Source organism: Ovis aries, chromosome 21 (assembly GCF_016772045.2).
Source record: "Ovis aries strain OAR_USU_Benz2616 breed Rambouillet chromosome 21, ARS-UI_Ramb_v3.0, whole genome shotgun sequence".
NCBI lineage: Eukaryota > Metazoa > Chordata > Mammalia > Artiodactyla > Bovidae > Ovis > Ovis aries.
Window position 1 is genome coordinate 26783343 of NC_056074.1, and position 12502 is coordinate 26795844.

General features: G+C 41.9%; 1 protein-coding gene across 10 annotated transcripts in view; it reads right to left on the reverse strand.

The window, feature by feature from the left end:
• Positions 1-1806: 1806 nt before the first annotated feature.
• CDON (cell adhesion associated, oncogene regulated) overlaps positions 1807-12502 on the reverse strand; it is a 98768-nt gene continuing 88072 nt past the window's right edge. For 5 of the 10 annotated variants that reach the window (XM_060404000.1, XM_012101883.5, XM_060404001.1 and 2 more), the window contains 2 exons: positions 5749-6023; positions 1807-4998 (listed from right to left, as the gene is read on the reverse strand). In XM_060404000.1, the coding sequence (XP_060259983.1) occupies positions 4835-4998; positions 5749-6023 (439 nt within the window). In that variant the 3' untranslated portion in view covers positions 1807-4834. Of the gene's footprint in view, positions 4999-5748; positions 6024-7270; positions 11634-11716; positions 11911-12502 lie in introns of those variants that run through there. The other 5 variants (XR_009597825.1, XR_009597828.1, XR_009597826.1 and 2 more) reach the window with 5 other exon arrangements.

A 12502-nucleotide genomic window follows, 5' to 3' on the forward strand; every position in this document is an offset into this window, starting at 1 on the left:
GGAGCCATCTGACCTAGCTTCCTGCCTCCAGTCTGAGTTCGCACACTGAATAATCTCTCAATAAATCACATGTGATGCTCTCACTGGTGGAGGGTTATTCCATTTGCAGCTCCCATGGGGAGAAGCTGACCAGCTTCAGTCGGGGGCCCAGTTTCCCTACTGGGAGGAAGCTAGGAGACGGGAAATAAGATAGGCAGGTGTGTGTGTGTTCCCTTCATGCAACTGTGGCAAGAAATGTGCTCTTCTCCCATCTAAGTACTAACCAGGCCTGACCCTGCTTAGCTTTCGAGAGCAAATAAAATCCAGCGCCTTCAGGATGGTAGGGCCATAGAGACGCGATCTTCTGGCTCTTTCCCAATTTCCAGCTCCTTCCCCGTCAAACACAAGCTGCACCAGGGCTGGTAGCAGAGCCAGGTGTCCAGAGCCCTTGTCTCCCTTTCACCTCTCATGCAGGCACAGCACAGAGCCCGCCGTGCTCAAAGGGCTCACAGTCGCCGGACTCGAGAGTCTGTGCCAACAAGACGGGACAGGGGTTCCTGCCACCAGGCTGGGGGAGCTGGCTGCCAGGGGGCCTGGGGCTGGCCAGAGTCACACTCTGTCAGCCGCCGGCATGACTCACTGGCTCCGAGCGTGTGTCTGACATCTGGGTGAAACACAAATGCGTGCTTGTTCCACTGCCTGCGCGAGTCGGCAGGCCTGCCTCCGCGGGGGACGCCGAAGAGAACAAACAGCCAGACGGCCAAGGGATGGTCCTGCCAGGAATCGGGAAAGTGGCGCCTGAAAGGAAACGGACGCTGACAGGAACAGCGCTCTCCTAAGTTTCTCAAGGACTCAGTCTCTCTCCACGAGAAGAGGGCTTCGGGTTCCCTCAGAGCTCTCAGGGCTGGGGCTGAGGTTCAAGGCAGGCCTGTTTCAACCTGGGGAACGCTGCGCGACAGGGCCCACCCCAGGCAGAAGTCCCTGGTGGCTTTCTGGGCGAAGCAGCCCAGACACTGGGTTTGTTTTTGGCTGTGCTGGATCTTGCTGTTGTTTAGTTGCTAAGTTGTGTCCGACTCTTTGCGACCCCATAGACTGTAGCCCCCCAGGCTCCTCTGTCCGTGGGATTTCCCAAGCAAAAATACTGGAGTGGGTTGCCATTTCCTTCTCCAGGGGCTCTTCCTGATCGAACCCGTGTCTCCTGCATTGCAGGCACGTTCTTTACTCTCTGAGCCACCAGAAAAGCCACTTGGGAAGTGCCAGACTTTAGTTGTGGCCTGCAGGATCTAGTTCCTGACCAGGGATTGAACCTGGGCCCCCGGAGCGTGGAGTCTTAACCACTGGACACCAGGGAAGTCCCACCCCAGACACTTTTTTTTCAGGGCAGTAAAGCTAAGCTGCTTCTTAAGACTAAATTTCTGGGGTTCACATGGACATGGCTCTAGATTAACAGTAAAAATAGACAAGGTCTGAGAAGGGATCCCTCTTTCTCACTCTCCTCTGCCCTCATTTCCTTCCGAAGAAATGCTAAGCCTCCTAAGGGGATGTATCTGCTTTGACAGAGCTCCTTGCTGCAGATATTTTCCCAGCCACACATAATGTATTTGTCCCGGAAAAGGACAAGGAAAAGGATCCTTTTCCTTCAGGGCCTGGATCTCTGTAGTCAGATCAGAAGGGATTAATTCACTTGACTCTAAGTTGCGCAGAGGAGGTTTTTAAGGAAGGACAGGTCCAAAACTTTTCAAAGACATGCACCCATCTCCACCACAAGCTATAAGCAGCTTCACACAGGCAGGGAGCATCAGAGACCTGCATCTTCACGAGCTACTCTACATGAAAGCAGCATTCTCTTTTAATAGAAAATCATATCGACCAAATAAAACCTGTCAAAGCTACATCATTTAAAATATATACAATTTCAAACATAATATTACAACTTTAAAGAAAATAAAACGTACTTTTCCGTATGATACAAAAACATGCATCTGAAAATCACTGCTTTAAGAGACAGCAACACAGGTGAAATTCAGTTAGAAGGCTGACTTCTTGGCAGTCCTGTAGCTGGAATGAGACTTGCGTCACGATCAGCTTAGTAATCTGTATCTGTCTTCGCAGACTCATTTGACAAAAACAAAACTCAGAAAGAAATGCCTTTTGTTTTTAAAGACCACTTCAAAAGATTTAAAACATTGCCATTTCACTTACATTCTGTACAGCGCCCATCATCAGAGGATCAGTGCATAACCAAAAGAAGGGGGGAAAAAAAGGAGCTGGAGAAATGATATAGCAGAAGGGGCAGTTTGATGCTAAAACAAAGACTCACAGAGTTCTAAGAGGAGAAGGGATGTGAAGAGGTCTGATGGATTACAGGATCACTATCATGCTGAGAGAAGGTCAAATTTCCGGGGAAAGGGTGGTAGCAAGGGGGGTCACAAGCAGAAAGGAGGGCTCCGGGGAGACCAGGTAATAAGCTCAGAGCTCTGCTCGTGGGGCACAGGGGCAGCCTCTCTAGCTGTGGAGCTAGAGCATCGGAGGAATTCTGCGGTGGGGAGGACCGAGCGCTTACAGAACGGGTTCCATCAGCAGAGTGAACCGCAATGGTTTTGGAAAGCAGTCTGGAAAAACAGGAGCTCAGATTCCTGCTCCAGATAAGTTCAGATTCAGGCTCTGTGGCTCACGCGTGTGATCTGGGGACTTTATCACCTACTTAGTAGATGTGTCTTAGCAGGAAGATTTGAGATAGTAGTAGCAAGCACCAGCAGTCTGGTACATAACAGTAACTCCACAAATGTTAGAGCCGTTGCCCATGCTGTCCTGTCCTCTGACTTCCTGGCAAACACATTAGGTAGGATTGTTTTGGGTAAATGTGCAGAGCATAAAAGTTCAGAACAACTCATAGTTAGAGAGCACTCATAACTCCTAAACATGAAGGCAATTATATATATATATATTTATATTTCTCAATATATAAAAGCATTTTTTATAAATAAAATACAATTAAAGGGATAACACTTAAAACAGCGTTACTATTAATTTAAATAAAGCAGTCCACAACGAGATCGCCCTACAGTTAAAGTCATTTTTCTCTTCCTAGTGGACAAATCCCATATTCAAACTCAATCTTTAAAAGCAGTTTATGACCTAAGGCTCACGCTAATACACCTCTGTTTCCTGAATCAAAATGACTGCTTACAGACACTTACTCCCCAGTTTTCTATAACTCCCTTTGTGAGCGTAGCACTATAACCTGACTGGCAGACACAGGGTATGTTTCCATATTCCGTGTGCTAGGACTTTGTCCTTTGCTGGCCACAGAAGAAAAGGATACAGCTAACTCCCTCCAAAGCTAACTACATCTAGGCAACTATAGGTGTGGATGTCTGAAATGGAGAATTTGATTCTGGAGCATCTGTGATACCTGACTATGAAATTGTATCCACTACATTCCACTCCAAGTAATCCTTGCATAGTGACCCAGCTCACATGGCACATTCCACTAGCAGTTCTATTTCTAAAATATACAGACATATGTAAGGGAATATGGATGCATTTACATAGAAAGTCGATTAATACAGTATTCTACTCTATTTCACTGCAATTGTTGGGAAACTGTAAAAATATTTTCACTTATGCTAGAATCACTCGACTCTCCATAAAGAGAACTGTTGTGTTTTTTTTTTCCCCCAAAGGGATGCACAATCCAAAAAAGAGCAGTGATCCATAAAGCTTGAGTCAAGCTATCAAATACACTCAGAGTGCTGTGTTTTGTTTCAGACATGGAGAAGAAAAGCCTTTCAACGGCAGCTGCAAACGTCCTTGTCATTCAGAGGCAGCAATAACTGTGATTTACGAGCTCTGCCAATCAAAGCTATAGGTGCCTGTTGCAATGACGACATTCAGGAAAAACGTCAGGAAACTTCAAACCTCCAGATTCTTTTCTGACACTCACATCTTTCAGGTATTGCCCAAGCTGGAACTTAGAAAATACGGATTTTTCGGGGGTGTTGCACCATGATACTTCCTATACTAACGGGAGAGCTTCCGCCAAGATGATCCACCTGGAACCTTCCCTTTCTTCTTAAAATATGGATCTTTCTCTTCTAGTCACCATTTGAAAGTCTTATTTTTCTCTTAGAAACAGTCAAAAAGAGCCCCATGGTAACCAGGTTATAAATAAGTGTGATTTTAAATGATACTGGATTTGAGGGAATTCTTTTTCTCTCTGGTCCTGGTTCCCTTTCTGCCTTCTGCAACAACCCAACCAGACTGGCTTAACTTCCGTCATGTCCACAACACTGTGATTACTGCCTAGAAAACTGGACGTAACCTGTGCCCACATGCAGACAGCCTACAGGTCAACCATCACTTCCATGGAAGGCACTCGTCAAATTCACAAGACATCTATTATAAACATCAGGTGTGAAATCAACTGTGGTTGATTTCAAATGTTCTCAGGCAGTCTGACAATGCAATAGTGAAAGACAAGCTTTCCATCTGAAAACTCCCAAATGGCCTGTGCAATTCCCTCTTAGCTGAATCAGCCAACAGGCAGGATCCTTGCAGGAGGGGCTCTGACTGTCGCTGAGGCTCTTGGACAACATGGTCTCAGGTGATTGAAACTGTGCCAAACGAGGTTGTTTACTGACGAGGGGGAGGAAGGAAGAGGGAGGGAAACTTTTCAGGCATAAATAACATAAAAGGGCACACATTTTAAGATACATTCATATGACATCACTACAACAAAAAATAAATAACGATCTTTCTCTGAACTGAGTTAATGTCCTTCACACAGCCCACTCCCAGGGCTGTTCGTGCAGTTGCTGGCTTGCAGTGGGAACATGACGGGGCTGATGCATCCTCAGGTCTCCTGGGGTTGCTGAAGGACCCCGGGAGGACTGTCTACAGGAGTGCCAGGAGGAGACCATGGTGTCTTTTCAGTACAGTCCTTTGTGACAGGTGGAAAAATCAGAGGATTCCAACTTAAAATGTTGTTCTCAGCTTCTGAAGGCACACAGCTATCTCCTGAAAAGCAAAGGTTTGGAAGCATCATGAAATGAGAAAGCCTGATTTTTATCAAAGTAGTCTAAAAACACTACCTTCAGCAATAAAGAAAGAACCATGAGGAAAATTAGAGCCCAGTTATGTTTATGTTTGAATATGAGGGAGGCAGAGGTTTAAGATAAAGTTGAGCTCTCATGGACAGTTACACGATTCATCTAAGGGTTACAGCAAACCCCTTAAAAGCCCCCAAATAACCATGTTCAAGAACCACTACAACTCCAGAATCAACTCAGATGAGAAAAGAAGCCTAGGATTACAAAACGCATCCTTCCAGCAAGTCTACTGTTCGGGTACAAACTGAATCAAAGCCTATTTGGATTTATTTTCTAGAATGGAATAGAATGAACAATCAGAGATGAAGGATGTGTATCACAGAATTTCAGGGGCTTCCCTGGCAATCCAGTGATTAAGATTCCGTACATTGGGAGTACAGGTTCGATCCCTGGCTGGGGAACTAAGATCCTACATGCCGTGCGGTGCAACCAAAAACTTAAAAAACGCCGACAAAAGAATATCCCCAAACACCCAAGAATTTCAAAGAATCCTCTACAGAGTCAACTTTTATTGACATATCCAATACCCCTACCCAATAATCTAAGAAATATGAGTTGATCACAGAGAGAGCATTCTGAAAGCATCATCTCTCCTGATACAGTTCTTAGTTAACTGAAGACTATTTAGAAACTTGAGATTTACAGTGTCTTGCTGTACCTCTGTGGAACTCTGCTGTATCTTCCACACAATTGGAATTGGCCCCATCTCTACTGTCTTGACAGCAAACCGGCTGAGCAGGCGTTGGTGTCTCATCCTCTTCGATGCCCTCCTCAGGTGGCTGAACGCCGTCGGGGACCGTGGAAGCAAGACACACAGGCATCTTCATGTGAGTGAAGGGCTTCATTTCCAAACCATCTTGAGGATAAGGTGCTATCACTGGGACCACAGGAAGGGGGCTGCTGCTGAAAGTGCTGCTGGTTTTGGTGAAACACCTACAAAGGGTAAACCAAACGAGACAGACTTGGGTCTAGAGGGATCAAGAATTAAAATTCACTTATTTTGAAATATTATTTGGTATTTTGTATCCACAGATTCTTAAGGAAGACTGGTGCCTAAAAATAACTAAATGATTCACTATGATTTGAATTAGCAAGATCTCAAAAATTATAGTTAAAGTGAAATACAAAGGAGAACGCATCAAAATGCAAACCAATGAATTATGGAACGGTACACGATGACTCATCACATGCATCTTTTGCCTCAGTCCACGGTTAGAAGTTGTCTTTCATAATAAACTAGCTCCTGAATACAGCACACAGAAGGAAAAGGCCATTCATGCTGGAAGGAGCGAAACAGAAAATGAGGAAAAGGACAGAACGCTAGGAAACTTACGGCCATGTGAGACAAATGACCTTATGAAAGCCAACAAAAACACAGTTTTGAAACCAGCTATGTTCCCTTTCACTCTTGGAAGAAACACTATAAGAACTAGACATTCAAAATCCAAGTTTTGTTAATTTTTCAATTTTTTTTCTTTGCAGAATTAATTGCTAGAATTTATTAGTACTAAACATTCACTTCAATTCTGCCCTACTTTTATTTCCTGTCTTCATCCAAAATATGTGTTTTCTCTAATTTTTCCTTCCTGTTCTTCAGATTGGATAATCTCTATTGATCTTTTAGTTTATTGACTCTTTCTTCTGTTGTCTTCAATCTGATATTAAGCCCAAACAGTAAATTCTCCATTCCAGTTATTTATGCTTTTCAGCTTTGGAACTCCCATTTGATCTTTAGGTTCTATTTCTAAGATGAAATTCTCCACGTGAAGGCATTGTGTGTTGTTCATTAAGTCCTTGAGCATATTTGTAACAGGGTCTGTTTCTATTGACAATTTTTTCCCCTGGAGTAAGTATCACTTTTTCCTAGTTTTTACATGGATAGAAACTTTCTTTTTTTTAACTGGATTTTTCCCTCTGATTTTCTGGTTGTGCTGTTGACTTCAAATTCCATCTTTCAATACCTTCAGTTTGTGTTCTTAATCCTAGATTGAAGAATGTCCTCAGGCAAAAACCCATAGACAAATGTTACCCACTGTCTTTCAAGGTTAGATTTATTCAGTTTCTGCCTGTTTCTTGTTACTCTACAATACTTTCAGATAGCCCAGATTCTATCATTATTACCTGTGGATGATAAGCTATTCCATCATTAACAGAAACTGGAGACTGGACACCCAGGAGTATTTACATATAAAAATATTTTTTATTTATAAAATTAGGAGTGAGAAAAATGAAGACATTTCATGTGACTTTGGCCGGGAAGGTTAGGTAGGAAATACACAAGTATGCTCGAGTTAAGCATGCTAGGGAATAAAGGTAAGAATTCTTTGGACTTCCAGCCTTTTAACACGGGATAGTATGTTTCTGGAACATAAAATCAGTAAAGGAAGTCCACACAACTGTCACCAGCATCTCTGTTGGTTCTAGTTACTAGAAATAACAAATGCTAAGCTTGAAGCCTTGGAACCTGAAAGAAAATAAGATATCTGTCAGTAAACCAAATCCTTAATTTAAATAAGTTCAACTTTAATTTCAAAGAGAGAAACACATCAACTATACACTTAGTAGAATTCAGATATCAGTCATCTGGCATGAAAGCAAAGTATGTCTGTTAGGAATTCATCTGCACAGAGAAACACGGCTGCAGCCTAATCTAATATGACTGTAATCCTAACCTTTAACACTATCAGAAAAAAACACATCCCTGACTCAAAGAAAATCTGTATTCCGATGCAAGTGTTAAGGCAATAAAAAGCAGACGAAGCACTGGTGTGGAAGAAAGTTTGTTGGAGTCAGAATCAAAGCACTGGGCTAGCGGACCATGACTCTAGGAGAGCAGGGCATGCCTCATGGGTCTGCTGGACATTTCACTCAACTCGGAACTTTTTTCTGGGATGCTGGGATGCCAACAAAGGTAAACACAGATCTCTTGACATCCATTTAAAAGTGTCCATGTTACCAGTCTCTTTTCATGAGTCTCTTCCGCTGTCTCAATACCCAGGGAATCTGAAAACTCTCTTGAATGTATTCAGTTCATGAGAAACTAGAGTCTAAGCAGGGTATTCACCTAAAATGTGTGGCAAGGTCGGGGGAAAATTTTTTGTTTGTTTTCCTGGCCCTGCCATGTGGCTTACAGGATCTTAGGTCCTTGACCAGGGAATGAATCCAGGACCACAACGGTGAAAAGTGCTGAGTCCTAACCACTGGGTCTCCAGGGAACTCCTGGAAAAATCTTTTTGTATTCAAATTACTTCTAGTGAGAATTTACTGAATATTATATATCTATATAAAAAAACTTAGAAGAACCCTTTATTCCAAAAGCATGTGACATGTGAATACCTTCTAAATGTCAGACACTGTGGTAGACACTGAAAATATAAAGATAAATACAGCAGGTTCCAGCTCCCAGTCTAGCAGAGGAGAGTGAATAAACAAATGGTTATACTATAGAGTAGTGAGTATGACGTAGAAGATACAAGACACTGGGAGCTCTCAGCTTTGAGATGGGTTAGGGCTGTATGGCTGATGAGAGTAGGGTACTTTCTGCATTCCAACTAGAGACTAGTGTATATCCTTTCATGCTCTTTCAGACTCAAGAGTCTTATAATTGGGGAAATTAAATTAGATGACAATTAGAGAGTAAGAAAGATTCTGATTTCCAAAAACCAGAAATATCTCTGGTCAAGGGAATCTATATGACTACCATGATTTGTTGAAAATAATTCTTAAAAATTACATTCCTGGCTTCTGGCTATGACTGATTAGTTTATATCAGAACAACTCTCCTGCCAAGAGCAACTAAAAAAAAAAAAAAAAAAGATGGAGAGATTGGAGTTTAAATCTGTTGGAGTCATCAGAGAGCTACCCAACACTTAAGCGGCTAAGATTCCAGAAAGAAGGTAGATGTGAGTTTCAGCACCGCTTGTCCTCACAAGGCATCTGCCCAGCTCAGCGCAGGATGGAACACTGAGGCGTCAAGCATGCAGCGGCAGCTGAGGAACTGAGGAGAACTTCTGGCACTTTCACAGGGCTGGGAAGACAGAAATTAAGAGTTCAGAGTCTGCCAAAGAGAAAAGGCCCAGTAAACACCCCAGGCTTTTAACTGGGACCCTTGAAGGTGAAGCAGGAAGAGACAAGGCTTTTCAAAAGACTTGAAACTCAGCATTAAATCAGCTCAGTCTCTAAGTGGGATAAAATGATCTGGTCCTTGCCTAACTGCCTGCCAAAAGCAAACGCAAATACTTTCTGGGGGAAGAAAACATCTTCCAGAGCCTCTAGGAGTTTTTATATGCAATGTCCAGAATTCAATAAAAAAAATTACCAGGCATTTCCGAAGACAGAAATAAAAGAAAAATAAGTGATGCTTATATTGAGTTAGGAGACAATGACTTTAAAAGAACTGGATGATTATATTCAAGAAAAAAGGTGACAAGATGGAAAATTTTAACAGAGACTGAGCATCTAATAATAATTATTATTTGGAATTTCTAAACTGAACGGAAGAATAACCTAAATGAAGAACTCCGTTCATGGAGTTACTTGGAAATGGAGCACAGAAGACCAGAGGTTTACTGAACGTGAAGTGTGTTCAGACTGAAGACACAAAAGGATGGAAAATATAGAAAGAAGCTTAAGAGACATAAGAGGCATACAGAAAAGCTCATATACAGAATGAACTATTACTCAACCATAAAAAGAAACAAAATAATGTCACTTGCAGCAACATAGACGGACACAGAGATTGTCACACTGAGTGAAGTAAGTCAGAGAGAGACAAATATCACATGCTATCACTTATATGTGGAATCAGAAAAAAAAAAAAGGTACTCGTGAACTTATATGCAAAATAGAAACTGACTCACAGATGTAGAAAACAAACTTATGGTTACCAAAGGGGAAAGCGACAGGGAGCGAGGGCTACACTGGGAGATAGGGATTGACATATACATACTATTATATATAAAACACATAACTGATAAGGACCTTCTGTATAGCACAGGGAACTCTACTCAGTACCCTGTAGTGACCTATAGGGGAAAAGGATCTGAAAAAGAGCAGATGTATGTATATGTATAACCGATTCACTTTGCTGTACAGCTAAAACTAACACAACATCGTAAATCAACTACCCTCCAATACAAATTAACTGAAAAAACAGAAAGGAGAGAATAGCAACAAAGATAATGTTGGGAATTGTGAATAACCATTGCAGAAAAACAGAAACTGTATTGTCTTAAAAGATTTTAAATATTTATAGCATTAAACTATATGACAAAAAATAACAAAGCACTGGAGAAGAAACTAGAGTTAAAACGCTCTAAAATACTTTGCTCTTTTAGTACTAATAAAAGTACTAATGCATGTTAGACTCCATCACTTCATGGGAAATAGATGGGGAAACAGTGGAAACAGTGTCAGACTTTATTTTTTGGGGCTCCAAAAATCACTGCAGATGGTGATTGCAGCCATGAAATTAAAAGACGCTTACTCCTTGGAAGAAAAGTTATGACCAACCTAGATAGCATATTCAAAAGCAGAGACATCACTTTGCCGACCAAGGTCAGTCTAGTCAAGGCTATGGTTTTTCCTATGGTCATATATGGATGTGAGAGTTGGACTGTGAAGAAGGCTGAGTGCCAAAGAATTGAAGCTTTTGAACTGTGGTGTTGGAGAAGACTCTTGAGAGTCCCTTGGACTGCAAGGAGATCCAACCAGTCCATTCTGAAGGAGATCAGCCCTGGGATTTCTTTGGAGGGAATGACGCTAAAGCTGAAACTCCAGTGCTTTGGCCACCTCATGTGAAGAGTTGACTCATTGGAAAAGACCCTGATGCTGGGAGGGATTGGGGGCAGGAGGAGAAGGGGACGACCGAGGCTGAGCTGGCTGGATGGCATCACTGACTCGATGGACATGAGTCTGAGTGAACTCCGGGAGTTGGTGATGGACAGGGAGGCCTGGCGTGCTGCAATTCATGGGGTCGCAAACAGTAGGACACGACTGAGCGACTGAACTGAACTGAACTGAACTGAAGGTCATAACGTCCAGGGCCAAGCACATAGTAAACAGCACGTAGTAGGGCCTCAGCAAAAATGGTGAATGGATACATAATAAACATCGAACATCAAACTTTTTAAATAAGCTTTTATGTAAGCAAGCAAAATTATTATCAAAGAGCAACAACTAAACTAATGGGTCAAGATATCTTATAATAGATCACACCCAAAACTGAGACACATAGATTAAAAGTGAGAACGAATCATGTACTTACCCCTGAAGATTTTTGTACCACAATAGAAATTATCTCTGTCCTCATTCATACTGGCTCTGTTGTTCAGCTTTCTTTCTATCTGTTGGCTTCAAAGTTATCTGACTTAAATGTCAGTCTTCTGGAGGATGGGCAATGTCTGTCCTTGGTGTCAGAGAAAACTCTTAGATCAGTGAGACACAGAGCACAGTCAGGCACTTAATGAAATCCCCAATCATGACATAAAACAAACAGAATGAGCTTCTGCAGGAATCTGGAAGTAAGACAAAGGTACCTGAGACCTGAAAGACAAAAAGAAGGATCAGGTCAGAAAGAGACATTTTCATTTAAAGAAGTAAAGTTAAGGTGTAGGAAAAAAATATACCTGCCAGACTTTGAAACACCAGGGCAGTTCCCTAAAAAACAAGATAGTGTAAGTTAATAACTGGCTTTCACAGAGGTAACAGGAGTGAAATTTCATAATGTGAACACAAAATAATGAAGACTCACCAGATAAGATGCCTTCAGCTCTTCTGTAGTCTTTTATCCCCTTTCGTTTCTCTTCTGTCCTGCTCATTTCTTTAATTTAAAGCAACGGATGAGATTTTTAAAGGACCTCTAATGGCAGTCTAACAGTTTGAGTGTAGAGCACTTTTGCGAACATTTTATTTCACAGATGTTTGATCACTACACTGGCTACCAGCCTGAGAGCTGTTACAATATGGCAGATGTGGTTCTGACGCCGTCTTCACTGATGAAAACAAGTGGCAAGGCTTCACATTTTCCAAATGAATAAACTAGTTTCTTTCATAGTAGGAGGAAAAAAAATACAGCACTGTTGTGATAATGAAGGTGAATGACATGGGTGGGACAGGACCAAAGGATGGTGAAAATAGAGGCACCAGGGCCAATTACAGTGAATAGTATCTAGAGGGCTGATACGGTCATCTGGTTTTATGAGCTGGGAGTTAACAAGTAAATACGTATGTTTTAAAAGAAATTACAGGTATTTAGCAGGAGAAAAGTGCAATTTCCTATTGGATATTCTTTAGCATCTATCTTTCAGGTAAGAGATATAGAAAACCATTGCAGTGCATACTTTTATTTCAAACTTTGAGTCTCAGTTAACAGGGTGGTGCTCACAGTAAAATCATCATGTGAGTAAGACTGG